The sequence below is a fragment of the Lepidothrix coronata genome, unplaced genomic scaffold (assembly GCF_001604755.1).
Source record: "Lepidothrix coronata isolate B3197 unplaced genomic scaffold, Lepidothrix_coronata-1.0 Scaffold134, whole genome shotgun sequence".
NCBI lineage: Eukaryota > Metazoa > Chordata > Aves > Passeriformes > Pipridae > Lepidothrix > Lepidothrix coronata.
The window spans coordinates 388,871-412,669 of NW_016690314.1; the positions used below are offsets into that span (position 1 = coordinate 388,871).

General features: G+C 52.0%; 1 protein-coding gene across 1 annotated transcript in view; it reads left to right on the top strand.

The window, feature by feature from the left end:
* The window catches only part of PLXND1 (plexin D1), a 72,144-nt gene extending 49,721 nt beyond the window's left edge, over positions 1 to 22,423 (top strand). The window contains exons 24-37 of the mRNA XM_017827039.1: positions 471 to 578; positions 1,564 to 1,694; positions 2,057 to 2,255; positions 7,918 to 8,064; positions 8,798 to 8,954; positions 9,153 to 9,256; positions 10,248 to 10,311; positions 11,157 to 11,191; positions 12,527 to 12,631; positions 13,378 to 13,541; positions 14,910 to 15,057; positions 18,080 to 18,220; positions 19,055 to 19,129; positions 19,748 to 22,423. Of these exons, the coding sequence (XP_017682528.1) occupies positions 471 to 578; positions 1,564 to 1,694; positions 2,057 to 2,255; positions 7,918 to 8,064; positions 8,798 to 8,954; positions 9,153 to 9,256; positions 10,248 to 10,311; positions 11,157 to 11,191; positions 12,527 to 12,631; positions 13,378 to 13,541; positions 14,910 to 15,057; positions 18,080 to 18,220; positions 19,055 to 19,129; positions 19,748 to 19,864 (1,695 nt within the window). The 3' untranslated portion in view covers positions 19,865 to 22,423. The remainder of the gene's footprint in view (positions 1 to 470; positions 579 to 1,563; positions 1,695 to 2,056; positions 2,256 to 7,917; positions 8,065 to 8,797; positions 8,955 to 9,152; positions 9,257 to 10,247; positions 10,312 to 11,156; positions 11,192 to 12,526; positions 12,632 to 13,377; positions 13,542 to 14,909; positions 15,058 to 18,079; positions 18,221 to 19,054; positions 19,130 to 19,747) is intronic.
* Positions 22,424 to 23,799: the final 1,376 nt, after the last annotated feature.

Consider the following 23,799-nt stretch of genomic DNA (forward strand, 5'->3'; position numbering starts at 1 on the left):
TAGTAGCTATTACTCAGGTTTTTCAGTTATCCACTCTCCATATCTCTGCACACTAGAGGCTTTAAGATTCAGACTGCTATATGAATGTTAGAGATTTAAACATTTTTCCCATCTGTTTCAAAAGTTACATATGTTAAAACACCCAGAACTCCTCTATTTTGATTTCGTCTTCTATAAAGCTTTCTCTTCTGGGAGTTTTCTAGCTGTCACATTAGTCTATTTGCAGTCTCCCTGCCCTAACAGCCTTGTGTCTGCGCAGATGTCTGCCTCTCCCCATCCTTGTGATGTTTGCTCATTCAAGAGGCTCTTGCAAAGTATTTTAATGCTTCATAAACTATGCAAACCATCTTTGTGATGGGTGGTCTTAGTCCCAATGACATGGCTCCCATCTTGTTCCCCTGAGGTGCACAGCACACAGGGAGTCCCCGGGCAGGTGCACTGCCCTCCCCTAACACTGTGCTTGGTTCCAGTGTTCCTCTCTCTACGAGGAGTGCTACGTCCTCCCATCCCAGCAGCTCAGCTCCCAGGTGGGCTCCCAGGTCCAGGAAACACATCCGCTCCTGGTGGGGGAATGGAAGGTGAGTAACCCAGTAACAGAACAAACACTTTTGGGTGTTGCTAACCATCAACACAGAGCAGCATTGGATCAGCTTTGGTTGATTGGAGAAGGCAGATCTATGGATCTGCTCTTGCATGAAGGAGTGTTGCCCTGGGATCCTTCCCGGCTCTACTGAGGGCTCTTCTTCCTGAGATGTGTCATACTGTGTATCACTTCAGCCTCAGTCACAGTTCCTCATAAGTGAGATTCCTCCTTTTACCAAGCAGTGACTTGGTAAAAGCTGCTGTTGTCCCAGAGCTGGGTTTGAAGTGGACAGGGAGTAGGGATTGAAGAGTCAGAAAGTTGCTAAGGTTGGAAGGGAGATCTGCTTAAAGCATCCCCAACTAGATGAGTTTTCTGAGGGCCTCATCCAACTGTACCAAATATCCTCAAGGACAGAAATCCCACAGCCTCCTGGGGCCTTATTCCAGTGTATGACACCCTTAAAGGTGAAAACTGCCTTCCTTATATTTAGTCAATGTCCCATGCTCCATCTGGTATCCTTTGCCTCTCATCCTGGCACTGCGTTGGCAGAGAAGAGCCTGGCTCTGTCCTCTCTGCCCTGCCACGGGGCAGCTGAGGCTGCAGTAAGATCTCCCACTAGAACTTCCGAAGGCCGACCAAACCCAGCCCTCGTCACCTCTCCTGTACACCCATTAATTGTTTTGTCAGTCCTCAGCTGCACTTGCTCCATCTGTCTCATAGCGGGGAGCCTCAAACTGGCCACAGTGCTCCAGGTGTCCTGGTGAGCTCTGAACTGAGTGCAGGGGCCATTACCAGTGCCCTGCTGGCTCAGCTGCACGTCCCTTGCCAGGGAGACTGTTGGCTGTGTCAGGCAGAGGGAGGAAGGGCACTTCTCAGTACCTCTGTGCTCAGTAGGGACATCCCTGCAGTCAAGGGGGATAAAAGCTGGAGGAAAACAACAAGCAGGGTTTTCTCACTCTGCTTTCTAAATTTTTTTTCAGATCCCTGAGAACTGCAGACCCAACATGGAAGAAGGAATCTCGCTGTTCTCCACCTTACTCAACAACAAGCACTTCCTCATCGTGTTTGTCCATGCTCTTGAGCAACAGAAGGACTTTGCTGTGAGAGATAGGTATGAGCTTCAAAACCAAAGACCTGGCAGCTGGAGGAGACTGATTTCTTCCTAACCTGTAGCAATCCAGCTGGGGCCATGCATTTCAGTGGATGGTTGAGTTACACTTGCCTCCCACTTTTCTCTTAGAAATGGATGGCCATAAACCCTAAAGAGCACTCACTCATTTGGCTTACCAGTAAGAGAGTGCAAGCTGACCCAAGGTCCTGCAGCACTGGAAGAGTGTTGAAACTTCTAACACCATTGAGAAGGGTCATGAAAGTTGTCTGAGAGACTGCCTTTTTGTGCTAGGTTTTTCAGTGCCAGTTGGCAGTTCAGTCTTTTTGGACTGGGGCTTGAGTCCTATACGTTCTGTGTTTCAGGTGTAACCTGGCCTCCCTGCTTACAATTGCGCTGCATGGGAAACTGGAGTATTACACTAGCATCATGAAGGACCTCTTGGTAGATCTAATAGATGCTTCAGCTTCCAAAAACCCCAAGCTGATGCTGAGAAGGACAGAATCGGTGGTGGAGAAGATGCTCACCAACTGGATGTCTATCTGCATGTACAGCTATCTCAGAGTAAGAGTGCCAGTCGCTGCTGCAGTGGGTGCTGGGTCAGCTCTGTGTGCAACAGTGATGAGGGATGTGGGGACAGCCAAGGACCTGGTACCTGCCAGCAGTGCCACTTGAACAGTCACTAACTGTTGTATTGAAAAGTTCAGGTGTGAAAAAGCAACCTGAAATTCAGTTGCTTCTCCCCTTCTGCCCAGGGCTTTGGTGAGCTCAGGCTTCATGGCAGGCCAGAGCACAGACCGATGTTTTCACTGTGCTTGAGAATAGCCATAGGGGAGCTGAGAAATAACCAGAATGGCTGGAGGTTTGGGAAAGCACCTGGTTTCGTGTTGTTGCTGTGACCAGCTGACACAGGCCAGCAGGGTCCATCGCTGGCGTGGAAGCCCCAGTAGTTGGGAGGGCCAGGAGCGTCAGGGCAGGAGCTGCTCCATGTCAGTGCCCGTTGGTGTGTGGGGCCTCTCAGGCAGAGGCATCCTTGTGGTTCCACACAGATCCAAGCAAGAGAAGGTGGGATGTCTGTCCCAGAAGCCTGACTGTCTTCCTGACTGTGATAAAAAGGAAAATGTTTGGCATCTCAGAGCCATCAGCAGTCCATCTGCTCAGTGCTTTATCTCCAACATTTGCCAGTTCTGTTTGGAATTTCCCAGAAGAATTGAGCAATAACTTAATTGATTCCATGGCAGTTAATTGGAGGACACCCCATTATACCCACAGGGGAGAGCCTTGAAAAAGCCTTTGAAAAAAATCTCTTTTCCCAAAGTGTTTTCTACAGCCACAGAAGAAATTCTTTATTGTTCTCGTACATATCATGATGTCTTCTGATCCCAGCTGATGATCACTTTTTGTCCTAAAGCCTATGGTTTTGTAGTTCATAATCTTTCATTTTAGCTCACATAATTAGCCAGTCTAATGAAAGAAGAGTTACAGGAGTGGATGAGGATGGCTGTGTCAATGTGGCACAGCTATCCAGCCTGTAAGAGCAGAAAAGAGGGAATTAGTGAAATTTTTTAATCTTCAGATTTTGTGCCTTTAGTAAACGATTAGAGAAAAAGAAGTGCTGATCTCTCCTTTTGGGGAGTGGAGACCACATGTGAGGCATCTGATCCAGCTCCAGCCTGTGCTAAAAATGGACATTGTGCAAGAAGGCTTTCTCAGGGAAGAAAAAAGAGGAAAGAAAGTGGAGCTTTATCACGTGGGCCCGAAGGCTTGGGCACGTTATGCAGCTCATTAATGGTGAGGAGCTGCATGTGCAGCACACTGCCCATCCCTGGGGTGCTGGGTGGGAGCTGCCCATCCCCACATGGTCCAGGACCATGGGGTGGCCTGTGGCTGTCCCCAGGGCCGGGCAGTGCTGGTGGGAGCTCTGAGCTGGCTTCCCCCTGCTTGTGGCCCCACCTGCCCCACAGAGGGAGGACGAGGATGGAGTCTGATGGGAGCAGGTCTGTGAGGTGACTGGGCCCTTTGCAGAGCTGTCAGGCCACTGGCTGAATGTGCATTTCCATCTGCCCGCAGCGAGTCCTCAGCATAGTCTAAGGCTGCATGGTGGGCTTGCAGTCCCCTCCACACCTCCCGTGCCCAGCGTGAAGCTATGGCAGTGCAGAGCATCACCACAGCTTATTTCCCATCTCTGAAAGCAAATGCTTTCCAAACTAGAGCATAATAAAGTTATTTCCAAGAGAATGATATCACACGTGCTCCACGGTGATCAGGGACCTGATCAGAGGAGATACCGAGCTGCTGCTGAAATACGGAGAGGGAAAAGAATTGGTCAGACAGGAATGACTGGAGAGGCCCCTGCACTGTCACAAGGTGACACAAGCCAAGCTGTGCAAGGGGACAGGGGCTCGATCCGGATCAGCAGAGCTGACACTTTCCCCCCACGTGAATGAGGACAGAGCCCCTGCGGTGGGACAGACGGCACCTCCTTCCACACAGCTGGTGTCAGCTCGGGGCTGTGATTTAAATACTAGTGATAGCCAAGCGCCTCCCATGTGCCTCCCGTTCCTCAGTTCCTCAGGATCAAACTCGGCTGCCTTCAGAGAGGCATTTCTTGGTTAAAAAGAAGGCTGCCCGCCTGCCTGTAGCACTGCTCTGTCAGACGTGTGACGATGGGTCTGGTTTTCATTCCTGAATTATCCCCATTAATCACAGTGTCTATTCGAAACAGCTGCTGCAAAAGTCCCTGCCGTCGTGCGGTGGAAAAATTCCAAGTGCTTGTATTTTCCCTTGTAAGTCAACGCTACATGCTTGAAACATTTGTTTCGCATTAATGCTCTGCCTAACGGCCCGTCCATTTGTGTTTCGGGGGAAAATGATTTGAAGGAGCTGTCTTCAGCTGGGAAGGAGCTGCCAGCCACAGGCACTCGTGGTCTGCCCATGTGGAGGGCACCTGAAGGCAGTGAAGTCACCACTGATGGGAGCTGGCTCGGTGCGTGAGGGAATGGGATGAGCCAGCAGGGGCTTTCTGTGAGGGACAGGGCTCAGAGGGAACTTGCAGCATTTGCACAATCAATGCAGAACTCTGTTTCTGCAGAACTGAGTGAGAATCGCAGATAAAATGGTCGGTGTTTTTATTTTGTGCTACAGTTTTGGTTAAAATAACTGAAAAAGAAAGCCTTTCCCATGAGATACCGTGGTATCTCACTGCTGTGCCTAGTTCCTAACAGGATCAGGGGACTGGGTGTTAAAGTAAGATCCTAGAATTCAGTTTTTACATCTGGGTCCAAGATTCCCCGAGTTTTGCGTGTGGGATGGAGCTGAGGTTTGGTTCTTCGCAGAGTGCAAAGTTATTTGTCCCAAAATTAACAGGCACTTGGGATAAGCAGCTGTTTTCTGTGCTTTTCCCACCCCAGCCTCACCAAAACATTTTGGAAATGGCTGTAGCGTGTTCCTGGGAGGACATATATAATGACTTGTCGGAGTTGTGTTAATAGGGCAGCAACATGTGAATCCAGTCTGTGCTCTAAACCTTTTTATTTTCCCAAGCATATAAAAATGAAGCCCTCCCACGCTCCTCGTGCGTGGAACAGTTCAAGTCCTGCCAGCCTGAACTGTGCTTTCCATTACTGCAGAGTTATTTCGGTGCCCTGGGTAGCTTTAAGAGCCCATAACAGTTCAGTCAAAAATGAAAATGAAGTCTCATTAAAATACATTCACAATAGGAGGAAAAAAGGCCCCAGACTGTGTTTTTTTAAGTATTTTTTTGTCCTGAATCAGCACTGATCTCTTCTGGTTAAACTTCCTTTCTCCCAACTAGCCAAATCCAAAGACAGTTTTGATTCCTTTCCAGATGAGTTTTCTGAACAATGCAGGAGGTTTCCAAGTTTGCCAATTTATCTCTAGTCCCTGCCTGCCAGCCCTTCTTTCCCTGCTTTGAAATTTGCTGTCTGATTAGCACTTTTGCAGATTTCCGTAACATCCCACAGTTCCTGAGCCTGAAAGCCAGAAAGCCAAACAGAAATAGCATCTCTCCAGCGGAGCGCTGTCACTGTGTCCCCTGTGGGGGACCTGGGGCTGATCCTGCCCATGGGCACAGCAGCGGGTCTGTGATGACCCACAATGCCTGCCGTGCCAGAGCACCCACCCTGCCACTGCCAGGGCAGCTTTACATGTGCAGGACGGTGCTGCAGAGTCAGCCCCCACCCGTGCAGCCTGTGCTCGTCTCAAGCCATAAAGAGCTCCTATATCAGTAGAACTCGCCCTTTTTTAATGGTTGTGGAGGCACTGTGGAGCTTCTGGCTGCCCCCTCGGGTCTCCCTGAGGCCAGAGCTGCCCATGGCAGAGACAGGCAGGCTCCAGAGCCTGGCCCCCAGTTTGGCCTCGGGTTTGTCCCTGCTCACGTGCGGCACAAACGGAGTTCCTGTTGGTAGTACAGCCTGTGTTGGGGGCTGTTGACCCTGTGGGTCACCATATGGGGACAGTGGTACTGCAGCATGAGGAGGTCTCCGTGTCGGTGTTGTCCCCTTGCTTGTTCTTTTATGCTTCTGCCTTTCTCTCCAAAACAATCTCTCTGTGTCTTTTGACACGTTCTCCACTCTTTGCAATCTTCAGCTTCTCCACCTCCGTGACTCACCTTCCTCTATGCTCTGGAAGCCGTGCCTTCCTCCATTCCAGCACCTGCAGCCCTGCTGCTGAGCCCATTTTGTGCTGCCTGCTCAGAGGAGCATTGCAGGAATCATTAAACCCTTGCAGCAGACCTGGGGAGCTTCCCTGTGTTCCTGAAGTTTCCCTTGGAAAGGAAGTGACTGCCTGGCTGACACAAGACAGCGTATGCCCACCCAGAGCCCCCTGCATCACCATATCATCAACCGCGCCAAATGCAGCACATCCAAATTGACACTGAACTAATTGCTTTAGCAATTACAGGGCAATTAGAATAAAAGAATCACCAAGTTTTAATTAAGAAGCAGATTGAACAGGATTTAGCAGCTCCTAGCTGAGAAATATCAAAACCGTTGGGTATCTGTTGTCTTGAGCAGGCTCTCAGATGGCAGGGCTCCGTGTGCCGGGGGGGGATGCTCCCATTACATAAATGTGCAGAATTTGCACTTGCCTCATTGGAAGAAAATTGAACATGAACATTAGGGAGAATGGGATGTACTGCAGTACTGAAAAGTTCCTTAAAAAAATAGCTTATGTTTTCCTTGCACATCAGTGCATCAGGCAGAGGTGGATCGGAAATCTGGCATTAAGCTGTGTAGCTGAACCACATAACAAATAGGTGCTCCCTGTCATGTGTTTGGTTTTTGCTGCAGCAGTGACACAATTCACCTCTCTCCCATGAGCTTAAGTTTGATGAATGTAAGGAGTTAAATGATGTGTTTACTTGCTGTCGCATGGGAACAGCTTGTTGACCCGGATCCTCTCTGTTTTGCTGTGATGAGGGCTCTGCTGTGGTATGAGAAGTATGGACACTGATTCCCAGAGCCACAGACCGAGGTCATGGGCTCACTCTTGTGGAGTTCAGTGGCAAAGCAGGCAGTGCAAAGAGGGGTTCATCTGACATATTTACGAGAAAGCCAGATGCTGCAGACCTGGAGTTTTGTGCATATCAGCCCCTCCTTGTCCTGCTGAGTCCAGCATGTTGTACAGTCGGCACCCTTGTCACAGTTCAGGAAGCATCTCTGTAGCACAGTGTGTCAGATTCTCCATGAAGTTCATATGTAATTTCACATGTAAATTAATGCACATTTGTATTTTGCCAAGCATGGTGTGTGCACATCCCCGCTCAGCACAGCCACGCATTTGCCCCTGCCTTCTGAGCAGCACCTGAGCTCTGCCCACCAAACAGCACAGGCTGGCCCAGCCCGTCAGTGACATTCCACAGCTCCAGTGCTTGCTGGAGAACTTGGATGGAGTATGTTGATGCTGACAATTACAGCATCTCCAAAAATGGCCTGTGGCTGTTGTCGGCTGTTTTGTCCTCTTCCCCGTCTGCGTTGTCACGGTGCCATAAGTCTGAAAACTTCTGAGCAGCCTCAGAGAAATGCTGGTGGGAGCTGGGGGTGATAGCACCCACTGGGCGTTCACAGCACCTGGGGTGGGCTGTTCCTGCTCCTCAGTATGCGGAGGCACTTTCAGTGTCCGTGCAGAGCCTGTCCCTGCCACGCCACTGATGGAGACACCACCACTGCGTCCTGTTTGCTGACTTGGTCTTTCCTTTCTCCAGGAGACGGTTGGAGAGCCCTTCTTCCTGCTGATCTGTGCCATCAAACAGCAGATTAACAAAGGTTCCATCGATGCCATTACAGGAAAAGCCAGGTACACCCTCAACGAGGAGTGGCTGCTGAGGGAGAACATTGAGGCAAAGCCAAGGGTGAGTACCCACGCACTGGAGCTGTGCTCAGTATTTGGGTCTGCACAGCTTGTATGATGAGGAGGAACCTGGACAAAAAGAGGAGAGGGTTTCTGATAGCAAGAGTTGCTCTCATTGCCTGCAGCTTTTGGCTGCAACCGAGGTGGTAGCTGTGCCTCCCTGAGCTCTGAGCAGGCTTCTCTGGCAGCCTGCAGCCCCTCACAGCTGCCTGTCCCGCTGTTCAGTAGTTCTTGAGCTGGTTACTGGTGGTGCTGGCAGTTGGCTCCAGCAGTGCAGTAGACCCATCCTGCTTAGAGGTCATTTCAGCCGTGGAGCTCGGCCCATTGCATCAGGCAGGGGCTGAGCAATGAGCCTTGGCAGCCACATTAGTCACCAGTTGAAGCCAAGCAGCTGAGGAGATGGCTGGTGATGGGGTTTGACCCTTCCTCCCGCCCTGCAGTGGTCTCTGCGTCAGGGCCAGGCCCCATTAGCAAGACTGCATGAGGGGGGGCTGTGGTGTCGCTCCCTGTGTCCTCCCGGCTCCATCAACAAACGGGGCCCTCAGCCCCCAGGGCTGTAAATCAGCACCTCTCATGCTGTAAAGCCTCAATGGCCACATTAGTTCAGCCTGATTTCCATCAGCACGCGGCCCAGGGCACACCAGCCAGAGCTGTGTAGGCACTGCAGCCTCCGAGCTTCCTTGGGAGCCAGCGGGACCCGGCAGGTCACCCCTAAAAACAGCCTCTGCCTGCAGAACCTCAACGTCTCCTTCCAAGGCTGTGGGATGGACTCCCTGAGTGTCAGGGCCATGGACACGGACACACTCAGCCAAGTGAAGGAGAAGATTCTGGAGGCCTTCTGCAAGAACGTCCCCTACTCCCAGTGGCCAAGGGTGGAAGACGTTGACCTTGGTAAGGACCAGCCAGTCCATGAAACCAGATGAAGCACCTGATGTTGCACAGCAGCTGTTGGTGCCTGTCAGAGCAGTGGGTGAAGCAGTGCTGACAGGGGGCAGACATCAGGGCAGCCTTTCGGTCCCTGGAGCCTCAGGCCCCCTGGCACCTGCCTCCTTTGGGCTGGAGTCTCACTTCTCCCCTCTCTGTGTTCAGAGTGGTTTGCCACCAGCACCGACAGCTACATCCTGCGGGACCTCGATGACACCTCAGTGGTGGAGGATGGCAGGAAGAAACTCAACACATTAGCACATTACAAGGTAAAGCTGCCGGTGCTGCAGGGGAGCTTCACCTCCTTGGAGCCTGCCTGGCCTCCGGGGAGAGCTGCAGTTCCCCTCCAAAAACAGGATCATCAGGAACAAGCAGGGAGGTTGCCATAGCTCCGTGAGAGCTTCCAGGGAATAGACATCTGCCCTGGCGAGCATCTCGTTAATATTGCAACACACAGAAACTAATTAAACACTCTTCATGCAAAACAAGTTATTACTGACAACAGAAAGAGGAGGGGAAAAACCTCCTATTCCCAAGGGCCACCAGCCTGGCTGATTAGTATCACTCTGCTCTTGATCTGCACTCCTGCTGAAATCACAGCTACGACTCAATGCCTGCCCTGAGAGCAGAGGCTGGGGATGCCATCCAGGAGCTGAGGCCAAAAATCTGGGGATATGTGGTGAATCAGATTGTTTCCTTGACCGTTTCTGTGTTAAAATTAAATGAAACCAGAAATATTTACATGATTTCCATACTCCCTGGTATGCCTGGGAGCGTAATCCTCACTGGTTTGTAGCTGTGCACAGAAAACAAAAGCGGAGCTGAGAGCTCGTTAATATGGTTATCGGGGTAACGCTGCCATGGTGCCCTGTGGCAGAGGGGACGCACCGGCCCCACACGTTCCTTCTGCCGTTTGGGGAAAGGCAAACCAGCACCTGCACAGCACAACCCTCCCTCCTCTTCAACTTACCTGGGGTTCTCATCCAAAAATGCATCTTGGAAACATGTATATGCCCAATTCCCATTGGGTTTGAGAACCTCGCTATCTTGTATTTGCATTGAAAATTCCTTTCCATGTAGGGCGGTGCCGTCACTGCCAGTTTCCACTTGGGCTCAGGGGCAGGGCAGGGCGGGTGCAGGGGACGTTCATGGCAGAACCATGACTGAGCCAGCATCCCCCAGCTCCTGGGTTCTCCCCAGGGCTGCGGAGGCACCGTTAAGGCCCCCATCATCAATGCCTGCTCTTCCCTTCCTCCACAGATCCCTGAAGGGGCATCCCTGGCCATGAGTTTGTCAGACAAGAAGGACACCACACTGAGCAGAGGTAACTTTTCGCTCCTCTTCCCCTACTTCTGGTGACTGGGCATGAACACTTGTATTGTCAGAGGTTGTCTCTGGCCACGATGCTGGGAGCCGCTGCCAGGCCCCATGCCTGGGCACTGGGATGCGGTGGCCCTAAACATGTGCTATCCAGTCTCCTTCTGTTCCTGCTTGCTGGGGTGCAGAATGCTCTCCCAGCCTTCAAGGTGTTTGCACCTTCCATCTCACACTGACTGGGGGTTTGCATCCAGTCTGTGCTGACAGAGTGAGAAAAAGGAAGAATCTGAAACCACTTGGCTGGAAAAGCCCTCTCCCTCCTATTTACACATGTTCAGTCTCTTACCAGCACATTTCTAGGTTTCAGGCTGTGCAGAGTCAAAAAAAAACCCAAGGGAGACAAAAATCCACATTGAACAAGGAATTTCAAACCCCATTTTCAGGCTGCCTGCACAGAGCCCAGCAGTGGGAGTCCTTTTTCTGCCGGGGCGAGGAGCTGCTCAGGGCTGAGCTGCCCTGATGATGAGACTGGGAGACAGTCATGGGAGCACGGGGCATGGCAGGGCACAGCAGGGCATCACAGTGCAGTAGTGCTGCGTGCTGATCCTGCTCTTGGGTCCCTCTTAAAACACACCTCGGGAGACCGCAGGTCCCCCTTAAAGTACCTCCTAAGGTACTTGCCATGTGCCCCAGAATGCAATGAACAACCCAAACCCAAGGAGAAACACTGAGATCACTTGTGGTGAGAACACCAGCTCAGTCTTGGAGTTCAGATGCCTCTTGAGGGCACCAGGGGAGGTGGGTTTCAGTTTGGGTCCCTCGACTGAGCCCCTGTGTCTTTCTTTTTCACAGTGAAGGATTTGGACACGGAGAAGTACTTCCACTTGGTAAGTATCCTGTTCCTGGCTGCAGGGATGCTGTCTGTGTGTGGGGGCCTAGGCTGCCCTCCCCTCCTGCCCTCCAGGAACTGCTCCTGAAAAGCAGAGTTGTTGCTCCAGGACACCCGCTCTGCAGTGGCACTGGCACGCGGGGGGCTCTGCTCCCCCAGATCTGTCCTGCTGCCATGACAGCAAGGATGCTGACAGTGTGCAGCGATCCCTCCTCTCTCCTGCACTGGAGTCAGTGGGTCCTGTTTGTTCAGAGCATGTGTTGAAAGAGGAGAAACTCTCAGCCTTGCTGACATTAACTTAAATCATATCTGTGGGCTGGAGTGTCAGATATGATGAACAAGCTGGATCAAGGCTTGTTAGTTCTCCTCAGCAGGGCACAATGAGGTGCAGAAAGGTGATCTATAGACAAACTTTAGTACTGAGGGACACAATAAAAAATTACCGGGATGGCAGAGAAATTGTTGTTCCTGATTGAGCTGTGGGCAGCCACAGAGAGCTCAGGAGCACGTCTGGAGCATGGCGTGGCACGGTGCTGCCAGCAGCATCCTGTGACACCTCAGTCAAGTCACCTGCCGGGAGCTCCTGGCACTCAGCCTGCTTCCCGGGCTGGGCACATCCATGGTTCCTGCTGGTGCGCCGTTCTGGAAGCACAGAGTGCTAAATGCTGCTAAAAGCTGCTACAAAAAAAGGTGTTATGGACAACAACAATATTTTATAGCCTGGTTTTGGGATTTCTTTTCTCTGCTTGTGTTTCCATGCTGAAGTAGAAGCACATACACACACGCACACGTGCCGAGCAAGGAGGGAAAAGGGATGGGAAACCAACTGTTCACATGTGAAACAGTGCCAGGATGGACGTCAGTGGCTTGGTTTGTCATTAAAGAGCAGTAATTCACTTACCTAACTAGTGGAATATTCATTTTTGTTTTGAAAAAGCCAATATTCCTACATATTGTGCTTTTTCAAAATCCTAGGAAAACTGGTTTCTGCAGACACCATGTGCATTGCTGCTGGGAGCCCAAGGTGCAGCCACATGGGGCTGGGAGAGCTCGGGGCAGGGGGGGTGAGCAGGCCAGCATGCAAAGGGAGATGGACGGGTTCATTTCCTTTGTCTAGCATGAGAGAGGCAATAAAGAGCACAGGAGAAACAAATGTCAGAAAAACTGAGTATTTTAAATCACTTTTTTAAAAGCCATATAAAGGTGTGTTTCTAAAACAGTAATTGCTTTTTAATTGAATTTTATGTTTAGTTGAAATTCTATACTGAAAGGAAAGTTCAGTGTGACACTTGCAGAGAGGAGTCTTCTGACCATGTGTTTTACCTGGGGCCAGGTTCTCCCAACTGATGAATCAGTGGAACATAAGAAGTCCCACAGGCAGAGCCATAGGAAGAAAGTCCTTCCAGAGATCTACCTGACACGGCTGCTCTCCACCAAGGTAGGAGCCAGGTGGCCCCTGTTCGTGGCAGGTGGGATTGTTTGTTGTCCCTAGGGAGAAGTCAGCTTCCGGGGAGGAGCGCTGCGGGGCCGGTCTCTCAGGGGGCACTGGGACTCCTGTCCTGGATGGCTGGAGCATGTTTAGTGAGGCTGCCAGGCACCTCTGGCTCCTCAGGTCCCTCCAGCTTCCCAGCTTGTCCTCACTTCTGAATGATGCCCCACACAATCTCCCTGGGCTGGACTGGGGTCTGTGCAGAGGAAAGGGAGGTTGTCTGCCTTGGGGCTCGTGGTGCACAGCTCAGACCTGAACCCATCCCTCCAGCAAGAGATCCTGCTGGGACGGGAGGTGGAGATGCTCAGCTGTGGGAGCAGGGGGAATGTCTGTGTGATAGGTCAGATCCGGACCATCTTTAATCCCAGCATGGTGCCTCACTGGAGCAGAGATCACAAGGACGGCCAGCAGTCTCTAGTCTTCTTTGTGTGTGCTGTGCAGAACAACCACAGATGTGAGATCCCAGCAGTAAAAAAGAAAATCTCAATGCCAGAAGAAATTAAACCCAAATGCAAGTTAATTATATCACTATGCACAAACAAACCTTTCCCTCCCTGCTTTGGCATCCACTTTCTCTTCTGATTTATTCAACTGGCAGCAAAGTGTTTCCCCTTGTGCACAGCAGTCACAGCCCCTCTGCTATTCTCCTGGGCTCAAATGCTCTCCCCGGGCTCCAGTATGTCCTTGTCCTGCAGGGCACACTCCAGAAGTTCCTGGATGACTTGTTCAAAGCCATTCTCAGTATCCGAGATGATAAACCGCCTGTGGCTGTGAAGTATTTCTTTGACTTCCTAGAGGAGCAAGCAGAGAAGAGAGGGATCACAGACCCTGACACTCTGCACATCTGGAAGACCAACAGGTTTGGAAGAAGAAGTCTTTCTTTTCTTCCTTCCATCTCTCAGGAGCAGCAGCTGCAAAGCCCTGGTGTCCCAGATCAATCATTAGGTTGCTAAAAGTAGAAGAGGGATTTGGAAAACAGGGAGGGTGGCAGAGGTGGCAGCAAAAGATGAGGCCAAAGACAGGCTTGGAGAGCTTTAAACAAAAAATGGGGCTCATGGGAACAGCGAGCTGGAAGAGGAGGCATGGACAGATAAAGGGCAGAAGGAACTGGCACACTAACAAAAATAATGAAAGGAGAAACAGGATGACAGGAGACAGCAGTGGTGTTAGCTCCAAGCACTGGAGATCTGAGACTGAGTCATGGATGTTTTAAAAACAGCATATTTGGCTCCTTTTCATTTGCTTTCTGGCTTTTCAGCCCTCCAGGGCAATTTTCCTGACTTCTCTCTGACTTACCACGGGACTCTGGGAGCTGATGCTGTGACAGTGTCATGCTGGTGGGCACTGCAGCACTGGGACCAGCCAGAGTGGTGCTGAGGGATGTGATGAGCAGTGGGATTTGGGTGGGGGACCCAAAGTGAAGGAGAAATAAAGCAGGAAAGAAAGCAGAGATTTTAAGCAGGAAGAGCAGGGAGCTGGGAGGGAGCATCAAGGAAAGGCTTAGAGCTTCTCAGGCTGTGGGGACAGTAACTGTTTCCAGCACAGTGTGTGAAAATTGAAACCAAATTTGACTGGGAAAGCAGGCATGCAGGCACAACCATTGGGCTACAGATCTGCCTGCCCTTTGCTACCTTCATTAGGCCTGTAGAGCAAAGATTTTGCTCCTCAGCTGCCACAGAGGGACAGTAGGAAGGGCAAGCAATAGACTGAAACTGTGTTGTGGTCAGATGAGCAGTGAAGTGAAGTAATTGGAGAAGAAAATTATGAGAGAGCAGAAAAAAAAGACATATGAAATGCATTTCACGGGGCCAGGCTCACCATCAGAATCAGATGATGGTTACTGTCAGGGAAGAGGGAAAAGCCAGTGACACCAGAAAGGGGGAAGCCTGACTCAACAGCTCCATGCAGCCGGTGCGTCTCCAGGCCCACAGCTGCCTCGGGAGCTGCAGGTCCAAATGTGTGCCCAGAGGAGGCTCTACGTGCAGTTGCCTGTCTGTGCTGGATCCTCCAGCCTGTAGAAATGTCTCTGGGGTGAAGGCGCATTCCTGCCCCTCTGTCGAGGCAGGGATCGAATCTGTACTGGGGTTATTAAATAGTAGAATCTCTCTCCTCAGTTTTTTCTCTCTGCTACTCACTTTCTATCATCATCTTTCCTGCATTTCCTCCCCTATCCCTCTGAAACACAAAAATTCACCTGGTGTATGTTCCTGGATCCTTCTCTTTGCAGCCTACCGCTGAGGTTTTGGGTCAACATCCTGAAAAACCCCCAGTTTGTCTTTGACATTGACAAAACAGACCACATCGATGCCTGCCTGTCTGTGATCGCCCAGGCCTTCATCGACGCCTGCTCCCTCTCCGACCTGCAGTTGGGCAAGGTACTGTCTGGTGAGGATACCAAGCTCCTGCTTGGGCAGCCACAGAACGGACCAGTCCGGGTGGGCAGGGACTGGCAGAGGTCACCAGCCTGGCCTCCCCACAGCAGGGCTGCCTGGAGCCATTGCTTGGGCTCACGCAGCTGAGTTTTGGCTGTCTCCAGGGATGCGTTCTCCTCTCCTTCCCTACCCCTTCGTTCAGGCTTGAGCTAGAAATCCGCACCTCCTTTGTCACAAACAATGGCCAGAGAGCAGGGACACACAGTCACAGGCAGGGTTGACACAGGGCAGGGCCTCAGGCCAGGGGGCTCTGAGAGTCAGGGAAGACCAGCTGCTGGGCTGTGCACTTAGGTTCACCCATCGGCTCTATGAGCTCTCCTGCAGCTGTGGGAGAGCACCCGCTGACTCGGCACTGTGTCTAAAATGCTTCCTGACCCAGCTGAGCTGCTGCTGGAGCAGGCAAACATTTCTGCTGTTGTCTCGGGCAGGGGCGTAAGTTGGGAAGGTGAGCACAGGTGGGAGTCAGCTCTGCCCGGGGCACCAGCACGGGGCATGGGCAGACCCCGCAGGGGAGCCCAATTCCCTGTCAGGGCTGGTTTAGGGGTCACCATCAGCATAATGATCCCGTAAAGCAGCTGAGGGACAACGTAAGCTCCTAGTGACAGGATGGAAAATGATGTAGCTCCAGGTGAAGCTTCAGTCTTTGCTGTTGGTGGTTTCTGCACAGCCTCTCACCTGGGAGAGCTGCGGGAAGCCCAGGAGTTGACCCAATCCTCCAGGAACACGGGCTGTGCCTGCCCAGGCAGCACAGAGCAGGTCTGGCTCACCTGGCGGTGTGGGGCTGCCCGGGGCCATCCCGGTGACACCATCCATCAGCACATGGAAGGCACTCAGCAAGCACTGCCGCAGTTGCTGCTCTCCGGTGCAGCGCCTCCATCCCACACTGGCCATCCCCGGCATGGTGTCGGAGCCCGGCGGGCTCGACACGCCACCGGGGGAGCTGAGAAACGCGAGGCTGCACAGACCAGGTCCCCCCTCCCACCCTCAGGCCCTGCACATGGTCCTGCGGGGCCAGCCAGCGGCAGGACGACCCACGGCATGTTCTCTGTTCTCTGTTCCCCGCGGCCTTGGCTGAGCGCGGTGTTGACATTTGAAACTTCCTGACGTAAGTTCCATTAAGAAACGCTGTAAATCGCTGTCGGCGGCAGAGTGGGATGGGGGGGACGCTGCGCCGAGGGGGTGGGGGTGGGCGCTGTGCCCCCAGCCCCAGAGCTGCAGGAAACCTTTGCTGGGAGAGGTTAATGCTGGAGGAAGATCTAATGAGTGCTTGATTTTTTGTTTGTTTGGGTTTTGGTCTTTTTTTTGCATGTATTATGAAACACCTACAATTTGTCCTTGTCAAGCAGCAGATGAGGGGAAGAGGGGTCAGCTGGAGTCAGACAGCAGATGGAAACATTTTTCAGGAATACAATAGCATAAGTGAAGGAATTGTTGAGTAATGTGGGAAGAATAAATCCTCAGCCTAAAAATCAGCTTGCATGTACACGCAATGTATCACAGCGTTTTCCAGGCTGGATTCTTCCCTTGGTTTCAGCACATTGCTCTCAGTACTACAAAAGTGAGAGCAGACTCAGTCTGTACATCTGTGGTGCACAAGCGGTTAATAAACCGGTGCCCATCTCTTCATATTACAGACAAATCAGACACAAATTAAAAAATAACTTAAAAAAAGGCAGCATGGGTTTCCTTTGTGCTTCCAAGGGAAAAAAAATAATGCTGTGAGCAAGTTCTGTGAGTTGGCCATATTCCCGTAATGCCTTGTCATTGGGTTTGAAAATAAACTGCTGTGAGATCTGGTGCCACAGCCTGGTGCCCGTTTCCCATTTCCCCCACAGCATTAGCCATGCTACAGATTGCAGCAGCAGATTGCATTCACCCCGGGCTCCCCTATTCCTGCCTGACAGAGCTGAGGATGCTGCCTGCAGCCAGAGCCCCCCGCACCATCTCCTCAGCAGGTCCCCTCTCCCCCTGTCAGAGCACTGGAGAGCAGTCCCACACACCAGTGTCAGGGTGGCAGGACACAGTGATCTCACACCCCTCAATGTCCCAGAGCCTGGGGCACTTCCCCTTGGGGATCCAACACTAGGCCAGTCAGCCAAGTTCATTCCCAGGGTAATGATATCAGCAGGGCAGGATTGCCTTGAGGTTAAAATCATTCATACTGTGTTTGCAAGGAGAGCAGCAGGGTTGTGCCTCCACTGGTACAACCCGGTTGTGTGGCTGGGAGGTTAAGGCTGCTGTGTCCAAGCTGACATTAATCAAGAGTATTCAGTATTCTCTGTTAATTATTTTACGTACACTCAATTTAGGCCAGGCAGGCTGGGTTAGCCAATGCAAAATAAATCAAAGCTACATGAAAAATCCAAGAGCACCATTTCAACTGACAAAGTTCAGCTTGTAAGATAGCTTTGTTCTTCAGTTTAAATCAGGCTGGCTGCTCAAGAGACCCCAGCAACTGCATGCAGAAGCCCTTGCCTTGTTGCCAGTTTCCACACGCAGTGCCATGGAGCACAAGTGTTTGATCTAGAGCAGGGCTGCTACCTCACCTGCAGAGCATCACCTGACAGCAAGCCACCCTGCCTGACCCTGGGCCTGGTTTTAGCCTGCTCTTAGTGCAACTTAAAACACATCCCCACCAACCACCTTCTCTGGCATTGAGCTGACAGATGTTCAGCTCATGCTAGGATGAAGGGCAGCAGGATGGTGCTGCAGCTCCGCAGGCACATGGTGCCCATCTGCAGATCCTTGATGTATTTGAGGCCATAAGCTGTTTGGTGCCTTGGTGCCATTCCCCTGCAGTCCTGTCTGGTGACAGCCAGGACCAAAGGCAAAACTGCTCCCCGTACCTAGCTGTAGCTGAGGTCCCTGTCTGATGGACAGTCAGCACCTTGGTCAAGCAACCAGGATAAAGTTTTCAGCCAGGAACAACACGGGGCCTGATTTTGGTCTCTCACCCTCACTCTAGGACTCCCCGACCAACAAACTGCTGTATGCCAAGGAGATCCCCGAGTACAGGAAGATAGTGCAGCGATACTACAAGCAAATCCATGACATGTCGCCACTGAGTGAGCAGGAGATGAACGCCCACCTCGCAGAGGAGTCACGGGTAAGTGGATGGAGGGGATGGGGTTGGGTCTGCAGGCTTGGTGTCCTACTGGCATCTGGGAGCAGCAGGGAATGCAGGTAGGCTGCAGTCAGCTACTGCTTGGATGCTCGAAGGAGCACACAAGAAAGAATATTTTGCCTCAAACTTCTACACATAAACTTCATCTGACCTAATTCCAAGCATCTTCAATTACTGCCAGAGCTGCAGTAAACACCCACGAGTTCGCTTGAGCCTAACTAGCTCTGGCACCACTGGGAGCTGAGCGTGAAATTCAGTGCCAAAAAGCCAGGAAGTTTGGACAAGGATCTCTGCAATCTTGCAGCCACCCAGCCAGCTGGCCCCTGGGCACAACTGCCAGGGCCGGCCCCAAATCCCAGGCAGCCGCTGGCAGGCAGCCCTGGTATCAGCCACGGGAGCTGGCAACCACGCTCTGGATCAGAGTTCTGCCAGTGATGCACCGTGCATTCCTCAAAATCAGACCTTCTCCCCAAGGTGTTCTAGCTTCAGGCACTGAGCAGGATTTTTCCATCGACATTCTGCAGCCCAGCTGATGTGCTGCTCTCCTGTGAAATGGCTTTGGGCACGGAGGGGTAAGCAGTGCTACCCAGAGCAGGTATTTAAGGCTGGCTTTGAAAAGATGGAGACCTGTCCTGTTATAAGCAAATGCACCTTCCTTAAAGGAAAAAGGCAAGAATTTGGCTGCCCCAACACAACAGAAATAAAATTACCCAGGCAAAACCTGCTTTTAATGTAGTTGTTGCCGGCTGGCTGGGCTGAAACTCAGATGCTGCATCCTGTTAATATTATCCTCTCTTTTTTTCTGTCTTTATAAAGAAATACCGGAATGAGTTCAACACCAATGTTGCCATGGCTGAGATATACAAATATGCCAAGAGATACCGCTCCCAGGTGAGTGGGTTTCAGGGCACTCGGGTCTCAGCATGCCTGCTGTGGTAACTCCATAATCAGACACTTGCATGCAGTCCCACAGAACAGGGATTATCAGGGTTTCCATAGTCCCAGCACATATGTAGTAGATGCACATGCAGATGCACTTGCTCTGTGTCCCTTGGCTGGCAACTTCTTGGAAGAGAAGGCCAGCTATTACCAGCTGGTCTTAATGGTGTTCGACTGGGCCGCACTGAAGCGGGGCTGCCTGATGTGTAGGTGCTTTCAAGAGGGCAGAACATGCAGATACAATCCACCCACCCCCAAAATAATATGCACCCACCACCCCCACCAAGGCAGTGGCCCTGGCTGGCTCCTGCCCCCCTGCACCCCACAGGCTGGTGCTGCACCCTCAGTTCCATTATTGCAGAGCATTTCTGCCACATTCTCCTCCTCTCCCAGCCCTGGCCAAGGACCCAGCTGTGCCCAAGGACAGCAGCTGTGCAGGGGCTGGAGGGCAGGGTGGGCTTTCCAGCTATGGCTGGGATTTGGGCTCCACAGGGCTGACGGCGGGAACTGGGCTGGCAGGTGGGCACCCCTACACTGCCTTATCCACCCACCTGCCCATGTCACCCACAGATCGTGGCTGCCCTGGATGCCAACCCCACAACAAAGCGCACCCAGCTCCAGCACAAATTCGAGCAAGTGATTGCGCTCATGGAGGACAACATCTATGAGTGCTGCAGTGAAGCCTAGGCCAGCTGCAGCCCTGGAAGTGACCTTTCCTGCAGCACAGTGCCACAGGGAACCTGCCTTCAGCCGCAGGCACACCGTGGTCATCCTCAAACCAGCCTTGTGGTGGGGGTGGTCCTGGCCATGGCCGAAGGGCTCCCTCACATCACAAGAGGCCACAAGACACCTTTCAGAGCAGCTCAGACTCCTCTGGTATCCACTGTGGCACCCATAATTTATTTGCTGTTGCCAGCCAGAAATGGAGGTGTGACACCTGGGGCAAGGTCAGTTCACCACTTCCCTCTGGTCAGCACCCGAGCAGTCAGCACTCCCTGCATCCCGGCGTGTGGCTCCTCAGGACAAGGGATGGGGCTGCAGAGGCTGGAACAACAGACACAAAGCAGAAGGGTCACCTCAGGGAGTAACAAGCAGAGACAGTATAGGCCATCAGAGCAACACCTGAGCTCCCTTCCACTCCATCCCTCCAACATCCTTGTTTTTCGAACACCAGGGACTCTTATCAGCTGTTCACTATCTGCTGCATTCTGTGTATTTTTGTGCCTTTTAATTTTTGTACTGTATGTGTAAACATAACTGCCCCTCCATCTGAGACTTGGGCAACATGAGGAACTTGGGGCTGAGACAAAGCAATTGCTTCCCAAGCAGCTAAGGCATGGTGAAAGCACTTTATCCCTAACAGAGACAGCTGTTTGGGTGCCAGAGGGAGTGCAATCCATGTAAGATGGTATGGGAAGGGCTGTTCCCCCTTCCCTGGGTTCTTGTCTCTCATACACAGCAAGCTGGAGGTGCAGTGGGTAGGCAAACATCCCACTGCCCAACCAGCTCGTCGCAGGCATGGTCCTGTCTAGACCAGATGCAGACAGAGGGTGAGGGAAGGACCGTGGCCCTTGCTCCCAGCCTCGCTGCACTGGCTCAACACGTGTCTGTGGCACCTTGACCCCAGTAATGCCTTTCATGCCAACAGGGCCAGCTCCTGCTGACAGCCCTCTGACAGTGGCCTCGAGCCACACACAGGGCAAACACCAGGTAGCATCCTCCCTTTTCTCTGCCTTTCCCCGTGGCCATCACCAAACACAAGGTCAGTGCTGCAGAGGTGTCTCCTAAAGCAGCTTGTTCTGCTTGCTTCAGGCCCAGCCCCCGTGGCTGATACCTGAGAGCAGCCAAGAGAGGGGGGCTTGGCTGTGTTACCAGCCTGTTTTCAGACCTTAAAGGCAGCGGGACTGGACCCATCCCCTGGCAGCCCAGCCCTGACACAGGCCAGCAGAGCAGCTATGGCATCCCGAGCTGCAGACTAAGGTAGAGAGTGTTCAGGCTTAGGCCAGGGTCAGTGAGAAGGTCCCACTGGCAGACCAGTGGATCTCATCCAAGACCAGAAACCGCAGTGCCGCCCTGTGGCATTTGCACTGGGGCAACACCCCATCCCAGCTTGGTGGCCCCTTCTCTTTCCTGCAGCCCGGGGAGCTGTGACTGCTCTGGTCTCCAGTGTCACACGGGCCCCTCTGAAGAGGCTGGGTACAGCCAACGCCATGTGCTCGAAGCCAGCATTCCTGCATGGGAAAAGGCTCCTGCCCACAGGGCTGACCCTCCGCAGATGCCATGGTTCAAACTGCCAAATAGGAAAGAAACAAAGAAAAAAGTTACTACCTCACTGCAGGAGGGTGTAAGGGGAGCCTTTGTTAGTCATTCAACTGACAATGATGCAGCCTGGTATTAGATAACTGTTCACCAGAAGTACTCCTGGGTGACTCTCTGCCATGGACAGGTGGCCTCCATTCCATTGTTTCCAGTAATGCCACATTTGTCAGAAACCGCAACATCGGAGTTGTGTATGTGTACATAGATATCTATTTTAAAACAAATGATAGACTTTATCCAGTATGTTAAAAGGGGGGAAGGGAGGGAAGGGAAAGGGGAAGAACAGAGGGGGTTTTTTAAAGAGAACTACAGAAAAAGTACTTACACTGCAGAGGTCTCAATGTCTTTGCTGAGGATGTGGCTTCAGAATATAAACTCTTAAGAATGTAGCTGGGCTACATTTTATTTTGAAAGTGATTTCCCAAAATCTTGAATTTTTTTTTTTCTGTTAGAGACTGTGAATAGCTGACAGAGATTTAGGCAGGCCCAGCACAGGGAAGGCAAGGGCAAGAAAGAGCAAGGTAGCAGAGAATGTTGAGTTTGGTTGGAGGCAGGGAAAGGGCCATGGAGCTGTAGCCCCATGTTGTTTGTTACAGGGAAAGGAAACAAGTGAGTCGAGCAAGTAAGGTTTGCCTCCAGGTGCTGTGACTGGGCTGTGTATTGAGGCTATTGCTTTATTATTTAATTTTTATCAAAGAAAAAAAAAAATAAAAAAAAGAAGTATTTGCTACAGCCATGTAAAGGAACAACTTTAACAGAGCAAAAGCTCAAGGGTTTGTAGTGTTGTATTGCCTTGAACCCCTGAGCCCTTTGTAACATGTTTTCCAACTTCGGCACGTGTTGTGGATGTAGTGCCCTTACCTGCTGTGTAGTGGAAGTGGCAAATTCCTGGCAAAGCCTATCTTTGTAATAAAACAAGGTGCTGAACCTGTGGAGTGCAGTTCCTGCCCCTGTGTGTGCAGAGTACACACATGAAAGACACCTGCACAGACGAGCCTTGCATGTACGAGGCACACCATGTGCAGGGTCAGCAGCTCAGTGAGAACCCCCTTGTTTCTGCAGGAGACAGGTTTGTACCTCTCTGAGCTGCAGAGCTCGCTGTGGCCACACAGCACTCCCACAGCCGGTGCCACGGCTGCCGCTGGAACAGGCGCGGGAGCGGACGACTGGCACCCGAACTGACTGACACCGTGCTGCACACGTGAACACCAGCAGCCCCACAGCAGCAGCTGGGGCCGGGCACCCTCACCTCTGCCAGCTGCCCAGCCCACAGGACAGTGCCTCCCCCCAGCCCTGGGGAGCCAGCACCTCCCTGCACTGTCAGACCAGGCTGCAGCTTCAGCACCCTGACACCAGCTTGGCCCAGGGGCCTTAATAACCATGGCATTGCTAAATCCATGCTCTTCCATCTCCTCCAGTAAAAGCTGCACTTTCCAGACACTGGAGGGATTTTTTTTCTCCTGCTAGGAAGTTGATTCTTAGTAAAGCTAAATCCAGCCATTAAATGACTTGGCCTCTCTCAAAGCAAGAGAGCTGCACGTTTCACACTGCAGATGGTGAGGAGGGAGGACACAGCCCCTTCCCTGCCCTGTTGGGACATTGCCACATGGGCGAGCGAGGCTCTGTGAGGCCACCACTGTCAGAGGATCCAGTGAACTCAGCTCAGTTACTGCTGTCATATTCCCCACCCTGTCCCTGGAGGGACACGAGTTCCAGCTCCCTTAAAGATGGATCAACATAGCCAAGGCTGAAGTTTAAAAAGAAGTTAGTTTGCTCAGCTCTTGCTTAAGCCCCAGAGCAAGGCCAGGAGCCTTGGAGGGCATTGGCAAGGCCAGCTGCAGATTAGTGAAATCCTCTTTAGGAAGAGTTTTACTTCCACTTATTTTCTCCCACCCAGGAGGACTGTAACCCTTTACACGATCAGCCTGACCTTCAGAAGGGCTCTGCTCTGGGCAGAGCAAGAGAAATTCAGGCATTTGAGGCTATTAAATGAAAGTGTCATACACTGACCCACAGGAGCTCACAAGACAGGTTTCGATGTGGGAACTGTGCCACAGACAGCTAACAAGAGCACAAACTATGCTGGGGGCTACAGCAAGCACTCCAAACTCATTTTTGAGCCCTAAAACACCTCTATCTTTCTCTTACTATAGTTAGAGCACACGCAGCTCCCCCCAGTGCTCGGGACCATGGCATGCACCCAGACCTCCCACCCTGGCGCTCTCATAATCCCAGCTCAGCCAGGCATCAGCACAAGGGCAGCCAAGAGGGCAGAGGGCTCAACACCTCACAGTCCACACCAG